This window comes from Tigriopus californicus, chromosome 7, assembly GCF_007210705.1.
Source record: "Tigriopus californicus strain San Diego chromosome 7, Tcal_SD_v2.1, whole genome shotgun sequence".
Taxonomy (NCBI): Eukaryota; Metazoa; Arthropoda; class Copepoda; order Harpacticoida; family Harpacticidae; genus Tigriopus; species Tigriopus californicus.
The window spans coordinates 2,021,294-2,036,403 of NC_081446.1; the positions used below are offsets into that span (position 1 = coordinate 2,021,294).

The window sequence follows — 15,110 nt, forward strand, 5'->3', positions numbered from 1 at the left end:
TATTTTTTTGTGTGTTATGCGACCGGGTTTACGCTGACCCTGACAAAAATAATGCAAAACCTTGGTTGGCAATCAATTACCTCTATAGTCGAGCTCATAGAAATATTGAATAGACCTTAATTTTCGTTCCTTTCGGGCAATATGTTATTGCTTACGTAAAAATGTTTATGTACATGAAATCATCAGATTTAAATGGTTAGTTGGTCGACAGAATGGATATTTTGCCCCATAGTAGAAAAGCGCTTGATACCTGGAATTACTGCAACTCTATCATCGAACAATCCGAAGGGTAAAAAGGCACCTATCTTTGTCAATGAAAATTATTAACCATAACACATTTAATGATTGCCTTAATTATACAAGGAAAGAGTACATGGTTTGGTGTTTAGCGTAGTTTATTAGAGTGAGAGATGTCTCTGGTTCGAATCGTCTCCCTGACCTCTCTTCATATGAGACTTTTAACGCTAACCACACCCACAGACGGAGAGCCAAACTGATACCGGACATGGCACTGAATAACGGAATTTAGAAGGGGACAATGTGATGGTTGACTTCACTGGCCGGACAAGGCTCACCCCTTTGACCCTAGCACCCCAAACCAAACATCATTCGATATGATTTTTGCGTCGTGTTTAAATGGCTAACGACGAACGAACTGTTATTGAAAAGTGAACAAGCATGACATGCTTGTAACGTGTTCACAATTCTCTTGCATTTCGTCTGAGGATCGAAAGGTTAATATTTCTTCTCATTTTGTTGGGTAGGGACTAAACTTTCGACAAAGTGTCGAGACGAAATGAACAACTTTCTGGTATTCCTGGCGGAATGTCAAACATCCCGTCCATTTCCTGGAGACTCATTTTAAAGTGGACTTGAGTCTGACATTCCTACAAGATCGTTGCGGTTGCAGCTACGCCAGTCACAACCAACCGACGTTTAAAAGGATCCGAATCATAAATCAGACTTGCAGCTTTCTCTCTGGTCTATTTCCAGGTCCATTGAGTATTGCCACAACAGTGTCCCAAGACCACCGGACCGGAAGTCAGGCCTCCTTATTGCAACGTCAGCCATTACAAGTTAGACATCATTATGCCACTCTTCCACACAATGTGCCTCCAGCCCCGCCCCCCAGGAAGCCGTCCACCACACTGACCTCGTTATCATTGCGAGGTATGGGACGAATGGCATCAAACCGAAGGAGTTTGGGTGGAGACCCCCGACCGGATCTCGTGGCCTCCACGCTACCTCGAAACTTTCATACCAAGCATCCCACATCGACGAGCTACGATGCGTTGCAATTACTGCAGAACGGCCTCCCGTCTCCACCGGAACCTCCGTCATTCCAAATATCAGCCCTGGTAAAGCACAATCAACATTCGCCTCGTTCCCAGGCAAAAGTACATTGATCCGAGCTCATTATTCATGCAGATTTAGTTTCACGAGAGTCCATGTGGCAAGCTAAGAAGCTAGGTCGGATAGTCATCCAACCATTGTTCCCAATCTCATCAGCCAAGTTGCTTGGCCAAGCTCGAAAAAGGGCCTTCAGCATTATCTCTCATATCTCTTTGCATACAAGAGAGGCCGATGAGAGGAAAAGTTTATTCAATTGTGCCAAGTCATCAAGAATGCCGGCACCGACAATGTTATCTTTCAATCTCTGACTTTTCAATTGAGATGCCCCATAACCTTGTTTCCTTCCGGGGTTTCGTTCAGCAAGGCTCGCTTGGTTATTTGCTCTCTGAATTCCAATTACTTTTAAAAAAGACCAAAGGAATGGAAAACAAAACACGAAAGAGGACCCGAAGGAATGCCAGTAATGAACGGCCAGCAAGTTTGTGTGTAAAGCATTTTTGATGGTTACATACAACGTGTAGCTGAACCAATGAGCAAAGGAAGATATCTCGAGGGCTCTAGCCTTCTCTCTTGGGTGGTTCACATAACTCTGGAAGACAAAAGATGTAGAACGAACAGAAAAGTTGGCAACTTGAGATTAGCACGGCGGGAACAGCCTTCACAGGCTCACATGTTAGAGCGGAAAATTGAACACCCTTTTTTACATTCAGTCATAACGAACAGTGTTACTTACTTACCTCTCTAAATTAGAGCGGGGTTTGCTCCAACAAGCGTCCTCTTCCAGTTCTTTCATGGTTGTCTTGCGTTTGAAATTGCAACTGACTGAACCCAGCCTTTCGAAAATGACGAAACTTTTTTTTCGAGCCGAAGGCGCCTGTGGAGTTCTCGTCACTCTATGGGGGTTCTTGTCAAATTATTTTAAGCCCTATACCATACAGATCTCAAGGCTTATGTCAATAAGGCTCAGGGCCAGGCATTTAAGCAGCTCGCCCGCCCCAAAGTTTTTCTAGTCTTTGTCTAATATCTTTTTAGGCTCTCGATCTTCCGATGTCAGAAATTCCTCCATCACTCATCGATTGTGACATTGTACTCCCTCCTCCAGCCCTCTATACTCTCCCAAGAAGAACCACACCCAATTCGGGGATCGGCGGCAAAATGGACAACCGGACAGTTCGCTTCATGGACGGAAAGTCAGCCAAGGGCAAACCCGCTCCCTTGAAGCGAAGGAAATCGAAATCTCACACTGAGAGCGTGGTTTGAGCCACGTGGGGAATCATCTGTCAGACACATGCCCCCTTTTTAAATTCGTCGAAATACAAAAAACCCTCCAACGATCCTTACTTTCCAGATCTTATTTCTCTCTTACCTTTTTCCGAGGTTGCTAGAACTGACTCTAAAGATTTGGCGCTTTTATGTTTTCAGAGTGACTGAAAGGGATTGTCAGATTTCCCCACAAATTGTGAAGTTCATGGCAGACACTCAATAGTTCAGTTTTTGAAGTGTTTTCATAAAAAGCGCATATAGAATCAGGAGAAAATTTAAGAGTTTGACAATCCAAATATGATTCTGCAGAGATCATTAAGGCCTAAAGTCGGAACAACGAGGAGCAAAAACTTTTTCCAAGCCTTCTAAATTGTTTATTCAACGAGATGATCAAATTCAAGCCGCACAGCTTTGGCCGAAAAAATATCTGATCTTATCCTAGACATCTTAATACATCATTGAAGACTAAATTACAACATGCAGTGGTCTACGATCTAGCATATACATGTGAGAGATCACAACATTGACAAATGTACCATGGTCACCCTGAAGTTATTTACTTGCGTGCTCTTGAGAGCACATGGATTTGGAACCTGTTCCATGGACAAGTAATAAGACGAAACGTGTTGTGTATTATTTCCCGGTAAGAGTTTTTGACTTGTGCACGTATCCATTGGATTAAAGTAACGATTCAAAGAATATGTTCAATTTGGTTTTCTCTTAATTGCGTCATCTGCTAAGATGATGAGTTCAGCTGATTTGGAATCCGTAGAAGCCAGTTTGAAGGTGATTCACCGTCAAGTCACTTTGGTTCTTCCACGCTCCATATAAACATGGATTGGTCCGACGAATTGTTAAAAATCGACTTTTCGTCCATGCAAATACCCACCAATTCGTATTTGAGAGTGAATGTCAGGTGCGATGTGGGGTCGTATCCAAGAATCCCCAATATTGACGAGGTCTCTCTGGATTTGGACGAGTGCATCAAATTGGCCAAGGGATTGAATTCGTCTGATGTGATATCTTTGGCCTTTTTGCTCATTAACGAGGATGAAGCAGCATTTAAGTTGTGCCAACTGATTGAGCAGAAACAGAATTTTGCTTGGGGAGAATGGTTTTTCAAGAAGCTGAAAGAAGAGGGCGCTAAGAAGAACAACCACTTGTGGATGGTTTCTATTATATGCGCCTGTCATCTCATCAGACATTATAAGGTAAATTTTTCATGGTTTGCCTAGATTGCAAGGGTAGTTATCAATTAATATCATGCTTGCCCCTTGTTTTATTTTAGCTCTTACTGGATTTGACTGGCCTGAGGAGGAGCGAAATCATCAGCAAGTACGAGGACAAAGAGTACTACTTTTTAAATCACGTCCGGGTGATGCTTTTCAAGTTCTCTTTGAATATGACCACTTCAGAAGCCATGGATTTCGTGGAAAAACTGAATCAAGATCTCCAAAAGGACTCTTCCATTGCAAGCCTCGCCCCGAAGGAGCATTTTCGACGTCTAGAGACCAACCTTTTAGAACTGATGCAGGATCGAAATCGGTTCAACCCCAAACGGGATTTTTCCCGATTTCGGAAGTACCTAAACGATGACACAATGTTCACCTATGATGAGTACATCCGACCATTGGTGCCTTTCAAACCCGAAACTAACGACACCAGGCTTTTGAAGAAGGGATTTCTGCTCATCTTGAACCAAAAGGACTTCTCCAAAGCGTCAAACTTTGACAATCGTGATGGGACCGAGCGAGATGAGGTCGAATTACTCCGAACTATGGGAAGATATGGCTGTGCCGCCAACGACCGCTTGGTTCTGACCAATCTGAAGGCAAAAGAGATCTTGCCACGTATAAAGAAGGCTATTGATGGTGACTTTGAAGGCTATGATTACATTATGGTCACTATATTGAGCCATGGAGAGCGCGTTGATGACAAGGATTACATCCTAGGGGTGGATGGACAGAAAGAATCCCTGAACCGGATCAGGAAGGAAGTGGTTCAGGCCCCCAAACTCAAGAAGCTCAAATTGAAACTGTTCTTGGTCCAAGCATGTAGAGGCAAAGAACCTCAACGCATGATTTGCAACGACTCCTCGAGCACTTTGAGGACGCTTGATTTGAACTCAGTCTCACCTGCTTGCAAGGCAAGATAATGAAGCTCTGGGAGACCCTCTTTAGATAGTTTAGATACGGAAAGATCGATTGAAAAAGGGTATTGTTTTGATGGTTGTTGTCTATTTTTATTCTTCAGGATTGGATAATATTCCACTCGACCGTTCCCGAGTACATCAGCTATCGTAATTCCAGAGAAGGCACTTACTTCATTCAATTGTTGTGCAAAGAGTTGGATGTCCATGGAGGTTCCATGGAACTGCTGACCCTATTGAACCGCGTTGCTCGAAACGTCATGCAGACAACCGGGATTCAAGTGCCACTCCTAGAAATCGCCTCATTTTCACCCTCCTACTTCCAAGAAACGATTCAAGATGCTCATGCTTAAAGTCTTGAAAACATTCACCACGGCGGCTCAGTGAGGCAATCTGGAACTAAAATCCCCTTTTCTGAAATCCAACCCAACATCCCCTTGCTGATTCTCGTGTTGATCCAGATTTCAGTGCAAGAGAGCTTTGTGTGCAAGTGGAGCCATGTCCCATTCCAAATACGAGTATGTGCGCCAGTATGAATCCGATGACAAGTTGCTCCCCAATTGCTGGATCGTGATTCGGATCGATGGGAAAGCCTTCCACAAATTCTCCGATGTTCATCAGTTCCAAAAGCCCAACGATAAACCCGCCTTGGATCTCATGAATCGATGTGCCGAGCGGGTTTTAGACCAATTCCGGGACGTGCTCCTGGCCTACGGTCAGAGTGATGAATACAGTTTTGTTTTCCGAAAAGACACCGTGCTCTATAATCGACGAGCATCCAAACTCATGACCAATATCGTCAGCCAGTTCGGCTCGAGTTATGTGTTCTATTGGAAGGACTTCTTCCCAGAAAAGCAACTCAAATTTCCGCCAGTATTCGATGCTCGCGCAGTGCTTTATCCCACCAATCTGACCTTACGAGATTATTTGAGTTGGCGACAAGTGGATTGTCATATCAACAACTTGTACAACACCACTTTTTGGAACCTCGTTTTGAAAGGTGGTCTGACAAATCAACAAGCCCAGGTAGGACAAACTGCTTTTCAAGCCTTAATAGGTTCACAATGCAAATCCCTGCGTTTCAGGAGAAGCTCAAGGGAACCTTTGCTGCAGACAAGAATGAGATCTTGTTCTCTCAATTCGGAATCAACTACAACAACGAACGCGACCAATTCAAGAAGGGTACAACCATTTATCGTGAAAGAGTCGAGGTACCGATGGAAAATGGCCAAATCAAAATCCGCAGTAAAATTACCGCGACTCATTGTGACATTATTGGCGATGGTTTTTGGGAAGATCATACGTATTTGTTGGATCCGTACAAGGACGCATGAATGATTGAATGGAAAAGTGTGAAATATTCAGTTATGCAGAGTATTTAACGTGGTTTTATTGGTTTTTCTAGCAATTTTGAAAATTTACAACAGGGGTACGCAATGGCTGTGTGCCGTATGTGTTTATTTATATAGATAAAATATTCCACCCAAAACGATGGTTTCGTAAGAGTCGAGTTTGTCGGTTCGTCTGTCGATTTTGGTTTTGATTGAACAATTGAAATAGCCATGGTGGATTGGAACATCCTGGTATTTGTTGGACATTAAAAATTAAGAGGAAACTCCTATGGAGGGGGGCGAGTGTCCTGTCATGATTTGTCCTCGTTAATTGTGTGGTTGATATCTAACCATTCAATGTTTGTCGACTTGTTTTTCAAGTTTCATTTCTCCCCACAGTAGTCAAAGTACAGTATACAACAGAAGAAGCTCTATTTGGGTCGGATTCAATCTGATAATAATGCCATAGGTTACAAATTTTGCAATTTCTTTTCCTCGTCAAAAATTCCTAAATGATCATGTTGGTCGTTTTCTTCTTCATAGAGCTTCTCGCCATCATCCTCAAAATGAGGACGATTGAAGGAGCTGTCGGGCAATTTTTGGGAGCGTTGATATTGGTCATTCCGATCAAAATGAGAGAGCATGATGGTGTCGTGTTGGTGTTGTTGATTTGGCTGTTGCAGTCTCTTCTAGGGCGGCAATAACAGCAACAAGGGCTACGATTAATTACGGTAATAATGATTGCGGTGATCTGTCTTAAAATGATAAGCTTGTTGAGAAACTCGTGGAGTAAAAAAACCATCCGATGATTCTTCAGATACTAGCCGAGACGTCTGAACGAGCTTCGGCTGAGATTTTGGTGAGGATTGTTTTGGTTTTGTTGACCGCCTGCCTGTCGTGGTTGTTGTTGCCGCTGTTGTTGTTGCCCATTGTTGTACTGATTTTTGTGGTTGTAGTTGGAGTTTGAGCCTGCTCCGTTGGGAGTGATATTGTTCCATACATATTTGAGCAAACCTCCTTGGTCGTTCAAGGAGCTGTAATAGGCGGGATTGGGAGTATACATGTCTAGATCTGAAAGGGAAAACCATCATGGGGTTAGTAAAACGTACAGCCGTCAAGGTCAACAGTTCTCGTGTTTTGATATTTGCACATTCTTCAAGCGGTGTGCCTTGTTCCTCTGAACAAGGAGGGCATTAGTTCGAGACCAGTGTATTCCTAACATAAGCGACAAATAAATAGTCTTTAATCGATTTAGATTGAAATATTGCCAATTTTGGAAATCCATTTCAGACCGTAATTCACATCTACTTTAAGGTTCAAGTGGAACAAGTTCAAAAAAGACTTTAAAATAGTCGCCTCACTTAGTTTCCCTCGTCTCTAGTAATGAGATCACAGCGTTAAAGGACAGTGTAGAGCGTAGATGCCTAATTAATTTCCTTGCTACAGAAAATAAGTGGTCGGGACTTTTTAGCGAGTGCCAAGACCAATAGATTTGCAAGGGCATGCTCAAGTTTCTTAAGAGAACAAGTCGCAAAGTCATTGAAATGGCTTTTGACAAAGTCGATTCCGCACAAAACTTTTAGAGGTCAAGTTCATCTATGGAACAAGTTTTTACTCTAATAATCTTGGGCATTCCCTTAACGAAACAAATTCCAAAAATGATGATATTGGCATTTGCCTTTAAACGACTTGTCAATAAATAGACCAGTCACCAACCAATCCTGAATTTTGGCTGGGTTCTACATTGAACTTCTGAGCACTCACTTGTTGGGTAGAATTGAGTCTTTGGGAAGAACGAAGATTTACTCTTATCAACACTAAATTAAACTTGTACTTCCTCGAAGAATGTGCTGATATGTTCTGACAAATCGCTTACGAGATTGAAGAAAAAGTTCTATATACGAGTTCTAGCCAAATTGCTTATGAGTGCAACTCAAATGAATTGTTGAGCGAATGAGCGAAGCAGAACGAAATCTTGCTCGCCACATCAAACTATTGCAATTGTTTTTGTTACTGGATGTTGGCATGTACTTGCACGAGAATTTGGGACAAAACCAAGCGTGCGAATGATGTCATTGGGTTGGAAACAAGTATGGAAATTACTATAAAAAGTCACCATTTTTAGCAAATAGGACCAAGGGCTCGAATGCTGGATGAGAGTCGTGTTTAGGAATGACCGAAACATGTAAATTATTTTACAGAGCGATTGTTCGTTTTCACATCGAGAATTCTAATTTTACATGGCCACGCCTTTGTCCAAAATATGATGCACTAAAAGCTGAGAATCCATCGAAAACATAAAAGTTTCATTGCCATTTCAGTTGCTTCATTGATCTCGCTATTGCAGATCTGAAGGTTGTTCATCCAAAAAGAAGACCAACCCGTTATTCTCGATCAAAGTAGGATGAATGTACTGTCGATTTGAAAAAGCGAGAATACACTTTTAAAAACGTGTTGTCCCAAAATATCATTTTCCAAGGGGGTTCGGGGTCAATGGAAAAGTCCTATTAGCAAATACATGCTTACTTTGATGCCACTTGATAAGCATCTTTTCGTACACTTTTAGCATCAGCCTAATTATTCCTTTTGGACTCGCATTAGCATTGAGCAACTCTTGAAGGTCTTGGCCTTGATTCAACAAAAACGCAGCCAATGCAATTGCTCAAAACTGCTTAGTTTCGACGATGATGATCTAAGCAATATTTGCTGAATGCTAATTGACTAGGATGTTGAATACACCCTCAAATGACATTCTAGCGCATTTCTTGAACTGCGACTTCTCCATCAATTATGCAAATATGTCATGTCAGTTTGTACCGATTGAAGAGAAGCCAGAAAATCTAATTATTTGAAAGCACTTGATGACTTATAGAAACCGATCTCTATTTTGCCCCTTTCAAAACACTCATGGTGGCAAAGCAAGAAACCTGTCGAAGTTCAATCAATAAATGGCTGCCCAACCTTTCGTGTTCAATATGCCCAACTTTAGAAAGTCAGCGGAAACTAGGGCAACAAGTCATGTGTCACCCGTGGCAAACTATTAATACCGATCTTCATGATGATGGACATTTCCGAATGAGCCGATGCCATCAATTAAATATATCGGTATATCAATCACGTCTCCTGTCATATCCCCATATCAGGACCCTTGGGTCATCATCTATTGGGCACATCATCCTCGATGTCTGCTGGAGACCCTGCGGTTGTGTGTCTCAACTTCAACACTACCCATCGATCAACTTCCACCTAAACTGACAGAATTCGTACTCGGAGCACCACTTGAATACTCTAGCGAGCCGTAGGATAATTTGTCCACTTACTTTTGAAAGATTGTTCTCGTCCAGACCTGTAACACTGATCCTAACCAAGTGTCGGAGGCAACTAACCACTCGCCACTTCACCCCAAGAAGAAGCCTCTTTGGAAGCCACCATGAGGCCAAAAGGCACAAGACAGAGACTCTCACACACACACGCACACAGAACATAGAGAGAGAGAGACAGAGACAGAAAGAGAGAGAGAGAGAGAGACAGAGACAGAAAGAGAGAGAGAGAGAGTGAGTGATACTTCCATTGGCTTGCAAGATTTTGGTCGTTGATCAAAGAGGACACTAGATTGGAGAGTGAGGCGAGGGACCCATCGAGCACTCATGGAGAATGGGACATGTGACTAGGGCAAAATGAGCCGGTTTGGTATCAAGTCTCAGATGAATGACATATACTTATGTATCGAGTACGATGTAAGTACGTATTCTTGTAAGTCACGTATATACGTAAATATTGTAAATACGTATGCTTGCTTTTAAAGGATTGACGAAGGTTTTACCGTTCAATGCTATTTTTTTAGATCTTTGGGTAGATTTGGATCAAAATACGCGTCAAATCATTGGGATAGATCTTCTCCACGTGTGAAACCCACAAATTGAAATTATTTCTATTTTGTTACCAGGTGACCAAAAGGGAACTTTGTCATGTAGAAATAGTTTTTCAAATTTTTAATGATCGTCCCAAACCAAAAAGCATTTTGCATGGTGGAAATATTTAGTAAACGATAAGGGAATATATCAAACGCATATTTTTCCCCCTAAAGAGGAATCCAAATCTTAAATCAAGGAATCATTTTTTCCCTGCGCTATGGTGTGTAATAAAGTCAGTTTTACGCACTTGTCTTAGCGGTTACTCAGGAAGGCCATGAGCGAGAAAAATATCATTTTGTCAGGGTACGCGTAAACCACAAGCATGGCAAGAATACACCTCGCTGGAGTACATTCCTGGGCCTCTCTAGTCCTCTCTCTGATCGAGTGTCGGTCAAGAGTACAGAGACCATAGGAGACATGCATTTTACGAGTCTGCAAAATTCAGTTCATCCTCCATTAAACGGTGCACTTGTTGCCTTGTCTTTCAGGGGCGGGTTTGGGCCAATCAGACATCGTACTTGGTTCGATGGTATTGCATTCCTGATTGTTCTGGGTCTTGCCTAGAAGGCCCAGGGTCCAAAGTAGGTTCACACATGCAAAATTGTGCGGGAAAAACCAACTCGATCTTGTCATCTCCCCATTTGATCAAAACAATATTCAGGACGTGGTGAACAAGAGACCGATGCAATCGCGTTATTGGCGTACTAAGTTGAGGCCTGACAGATGTGGGCACAATCTAATGGAAAGGTCCTCTTTTTCAATTCCAATCCAAATTCTGTTCCAGTGTCAAAGTGCATTTAGACAAGGTGGAAAGAGTATTTGTTTGAGATTTTTGTGTTTAGTGTGCTTTCACTTCTGAATACATGGTGGTTATTCAGCATCGTTGCTTTTTCAAGGGTCTACAGAGTCCTGTATTAATTTTGGAATAATATTAAAACCTGTTAAAATCTGAAATAACGATCGTCCATCAGGCCCCTTGAACAAAATTAATAGGATGTCCCAAATGAGGACTGATTTGACACTTTGAACAAGGGTAAATAAAATGGTAGTATCGTGACATCTAGGAGGGTGAAAACGATAACGAAGGAAACTGACAAATTTCATCAAATATGTCATTGCTATAAAGGCTAAGAACAGTTTCTCCGAAACTACACATAAAGATAAACTGTAAGAAACAGTACGCTCAAGTCTTATTTTAAAAAAACCTCATGCTTCATTCATTATTGTTTTTTTGTGAATGAGAACAATTCACATCGCCAAAACTAGCTAATTCACTTACAAGCATGTTTATAAAAGCACAATCATTGCATGTGTACGGTTCCCTAAAAGTATTAGCAATCATCGCAAAAACGGTACGAGCCCAAATCTAGGGCGAAGCCAATTCGTTCAGAAAGATCCCCTCTTAGTGTTGACGTCAGTTTTTGTTGGCCATTATCATGCTGAAATAATTCCCAGTTTTCCTCATCCCATGTCAGCCCAAACACACTAATCTCCTTCGGAAGCTCGTTTGCCCATGTATGTCCCGTCCAAGCACACTTTGATTGCCCTAGTCTCGAATTCCTCGAGGAAATCTGTAAAAACGAAGGCCCTTGTCCTTGGCCTGTCTGACTTTGTTACGACCCATTTATCCTACAAAACGAACCCCAAACCGACCCCGAACAAGGCACGCTCATGGATGGTCGTGTTGCAAATATGCCTAGGTGGCATTTTTTGTTTGCTTCAATTCTGAGAATTCACCCACGACGACCGTAACGACGATTGGAAGTCAATCCAGATCGATTCCTCCTCACCAACGGCCTCCTTGCCCTCTACCATACCTTCTACCATACCTTCTACCTTCTACCTTCTCCCTCCTATCCCCCCTCTCAACATTTATTGAGACCGCTCATGAATCACTTAGGACCTATCTTTGGCCCAAGGGCTCCAACTCTGGTTGGCTTGATTATAGGTTGCCCTGCTGGAGCCACTAAACAACTAAACAACTCAACCGAAGAAACCCTGACAAGCTTTGGAGAATAGCCTCCGTGGCAACCGAGACACATTTGGGAGGGATTTCCGAGCAGTGCATTCTTCCCAAAATTGCACCTCTACTCGACCACCACGACCATTGCTGGTCCGTCTGATTGCCTCATTGCCAATGTAGTACAGGTCTCAGTACATACAACAATGCATAGAGGATACGGGGAAAGATCATGGTAGTGATTATCATTACTGCAAGGCCTCCTCCTCCTCCTCCTCCTCCTCATGTCTAAAGAGGGCTGGGAATCTTGTCAAAGCTTGCAATAACAAGGACCAACAATGATGGCCTCCTCTTGATTTTAATGTACAGAGAGCTAGTCTCCACAAGAAGGGGGGAGGGGGGGAGGACTGAAGAGGGGTTGTTACACCACACCACAACTACGCAATAAACCCGAGTGGTTGCCTCGAAATGCGATGATCGCCGGGTTGGTTCTCAGACTCACAGGCCTGCTGCTACTCTTGCTGCTGCTGCTGCTCCTCCTCCCGACTTTTTTTTGGACGGGGCCAAACTTACTTCGGAGAGTTTCTTTCCTCGTTTGAAGCAATGAGACGCCCACTTGGTAGGTTCTATAAGGAGAAGAAACTCTCTGTATCGCTCTATCTCTCTCTCGCCATTGTCCGCTGTCCCCTGGCCCTGATTGCTGGGGTACTGAATCTCTCTCCTCCCATCCAGCATGATAAGTTGGACTGTTGCTGTTGCTGTTTTGGATACACATGGCCAAATGGGTCTTGGTTTGGCTAGGCTCTCCCAAGAATGTTATCGCCCATGGTTATCAATGATGAGTGTAACGCCAATGAGCCCCCTCCCTCTGACAAATATCTTGGTTGCAAATGTATTTGCTTCCCTCTGGATTGGGACGCGTACCCATCCATATGCCGACTCGACCATGTGTATACAGGGCCTAACGAACTGCCGGATGGCTGAATACATGAATGGATGGGTACCTTTAACTCTCTGATAGTGCCTGATATGTGTAGTGTACGGTATGTGGAGGGAGACACAAAAGGAAAGAACGAAGGGAAATGGCGCCCCAGGCCAATAGGGTCTGGTTGGGCAATTGGGCAAAATGAGCAAAAACTCCCAACGATTGATTGCCCTTTGAGGAGAAGGCTTGGCTTTACCTTAATCCAAGATGAGTGGCAGGCAGGCTATGAACTGACTGACAACGCAGGGTTGTTGCTAAGGCAATTCTCCAAGTTCGTCCAAGTTGTGGCTTGAGGTGCTTCCCTTCAGAGGGTTTAATCCAGACTGAAGGGTGGAAAAAGTTTCCAAAACGAAGAGGGCTGCGTGAGAAGGCGGGTGATGATGAAGAGCACGAGAAGAAGACGTCGTCGTCTTGTCTCAATGGATGGATAGTAGATCAATGGATGGGATGGATCAAGCGTTGGATCGATGGAGAATCTAGAACGACTGACTCCCCACCAAGCACTCTCCCGGCGGCCACTGCAAGTACACACGTTCTCTGGATTTTGATTTCGGAAGGGGTGCTTCGCGATCATCATATGAGCACCACTTTGGACGACAACTACATACCGGCATTCTCCACCGCCTGCAACCCCCACCGCCACCACCCCCAACTTTGCAATCCTGCAATCCCCGCAAGTAGTATGCATGCCTTCTTGATATTGCGTGAAACGGAGATTGTCCAATATCAACGAGGGCGACGACAACGACGACAACGACGACGACCACGACTCCATCATCCCAAGTACCTGAGGGCTAGGAGTCCGCCTATTCCGTCGAGTCAAGCTATTGACTGGGCGGGGAGTTGGCCCAATAGACAGCATGTGGTGCTGGTGGTGCTGGTGCATGCTCACAAACGGAAACGAATGCCAAGAAGACGTTTGGCTCCTCTCTCTGGCGACCTTTTCTGTCTCCTGTGTGACCTTAACTCTTCTTGGGAAAGCTGCTAGTGGACCTTCATATGTAGTTTAGGGGTGGCAGCGAGGTTCATTCCGGTGGCGCCCAACCCCTTTTTGAAATGAGGGTAGACGCGTAGTGAGCGATCGAAATTGGAGGAAGGACGCACCAAGTTTCGAATACATGCATGAAGATGAAGTTTTGTCTTTGGTTATTCGTTATGATATTTGAATTTGGATGTCAGTCGATTTTAGACGAACGGGGAATGGATTTTTGGGTTGTGTTTTGAGGGGTATTGTATCCAACATCCGGGAAAGTGGAAATTCATGAATCCGAGAATTTTTTCCGAAACTTCGTTCTTGCGAAATGGTTCTTTCAAACTCTCACATGAAGAGACAGACACCCAGGTTCAATTATCCAGCCCAATAAGATGAAAAAGTTAGCTTTCAAGTTCGGTCGAACGCTAATAAACATTGAATAATGATCAAGGCAGAGAAAGCCGACGAACATAGTAGTATATAAATAGCGTGCTTGCTTTTTTTGATGCGGTTTAAACAGGCAAGGCAAATTTGCAAGCACAACTTTGAGAGAAAGAACGAAAACATGAAAGAAAGTTTCACCCTAAAATGGGTATGGAATTTGCATAGGATACCCAATGATCAATCAGTCTTGTTCAGTTCAATTGCGGACTTCTAGATATGAAAGGCCTCATGTATTTTCAGAAACGACATCACTATTTGTAGGTTAAGGCTCTCTCTGAAATGGGGGTGGTGTATGTGGGGGGGTGCAGAATCGAACCGGAAACCTCTCTCATGTCTACAAACCACCAACCTACAAAAGTGTTGTCATTGTGTGAGACTACATAGCAACAATTAGCGAATGAATTCAGTTTTCTCCTTGAAATATGCATAAAGTTTGGCGACACCAGATGATCAATTTCGGATTTTAAAAAAAATGGGTGAAATTTTCAAATGGACAAATAAGCACTTTTGGGAAATCAAAGGCTCGAAATCTTCGTATACCCCTTGCAATCTTATTTGTTATTCAATCAAGTGCTCTTGAAGTGCTGAGTATTGATATTGACCATTGGACATTGGTTCGACGGATCAATTTCTTGTGATTTGAGAATACTGATGCGACAGATGCAAGAACAGTGATCGAGAGGATGCAACGATCGAGATAATCGATGCGTTTCCTGATGATGGAATGTACGGTACATT

General features: G+C 43.2%; 2 protein-coding genes and 2 long non-coding RNA genes across 6 annotated transcripts in view; 2 read left to right on the forward strand and 2 right to left on the reverse strand.

Moving 5' to 3' along the window:
- The window catches only part of LOC131883188 (protein turtle-like), a 49,984-nt gene extending 47,303 nt beyond the window's left edge, over nt 1-2,681 (forward strand). The window contains exons 15-16 of the mRNA XM_059230575.1: nt 994-1,358; nt 2,386-2,681. Of these exons, the coding sequence (XP_059086558.1) occupies nt 994-1,358; nt 2,386-2,613 (593 nt within the window). The 3' untranslated portion in view covers nt 2,614-2,681. The remainder of the gene's footprint in view (nt 1-993; nt 1,359-2,385) is intronic.
- On the reverse strand, nt 1,132-2,785 carry LOC131883193 (uncharacterized). Its single transcript, XR_009373593.1, has 2 exons — nt 2,720-2,785; nt 1,132-2,630 (listed from the first exon to the last, which is right to left on the reverse strand). It is a non-coding gene; the product is annotated as an uncharacterized LOC131883193 (long non-coding RNA).
- Nucleotides 2,786-3,151: 366 nt separating this feature from the next.
- On the forward strand, nt 3,152-6,978 carry LOC131883191 (probable tRNA(His) guanylyltransferase). Of its 3 annotated transcripts, XM_059230579.1 has the most exons (5): nt 3,175-3,259; nt 3,358-3,827; nt 3,905-4,762; nt 4,870-5,148; nt 5,227-5,369. In XM_059230579.1, exons 2-4 carry the CDS (start codon nt 3,450-3,452, stop codon nt 5,116-5,118), a joined length of 1,485 nt encoding a protein of 494 aa, XP_059086562.1. In that variant the 5' UTR covers nt 3,175-3,259; nt 3,358-3,449; the 3' UTR covers nt 5,119-5,148; nt 5,227-5,369. The 3 variants fall into 3 exon arrangements, with proteins under 3 accessions (XP_059086564.1, XP_059086562.1, XP_059086563.1); XM_059230581.1 differs by lacking the exons at nt 3,358-3,827; nt 3,905-4,762 and adding an exon at nt 5,851-6,978 and having other exon boundaries at nt 3,152-3,259; nt 5,227-5,791; XM_059230580.1 differs by lacking the exon at nt 3,175-3,259 and having other exon boundaries at nt 3,746-3,827; nt 3,905-3,951; nt 4,032-4,762; nt 4,870-5,264.
- LOC131883192 (uncharacterized) lies at nt 6,512-9,407 on the reverse strand. Its single transcript, XR_009373592.1, has 2 exons — nt 7,861-9,407; nt 6,512-7,167 (listed from the first exon to the last, which is right to left on the reverse strand). It is a non-coding gene; the product is annotated as an uncharacterized LOC131883192 (long non-coding RNA).
- Nucleotides 9,408-15,110: the final 5,703 nt, after the last annotated feature.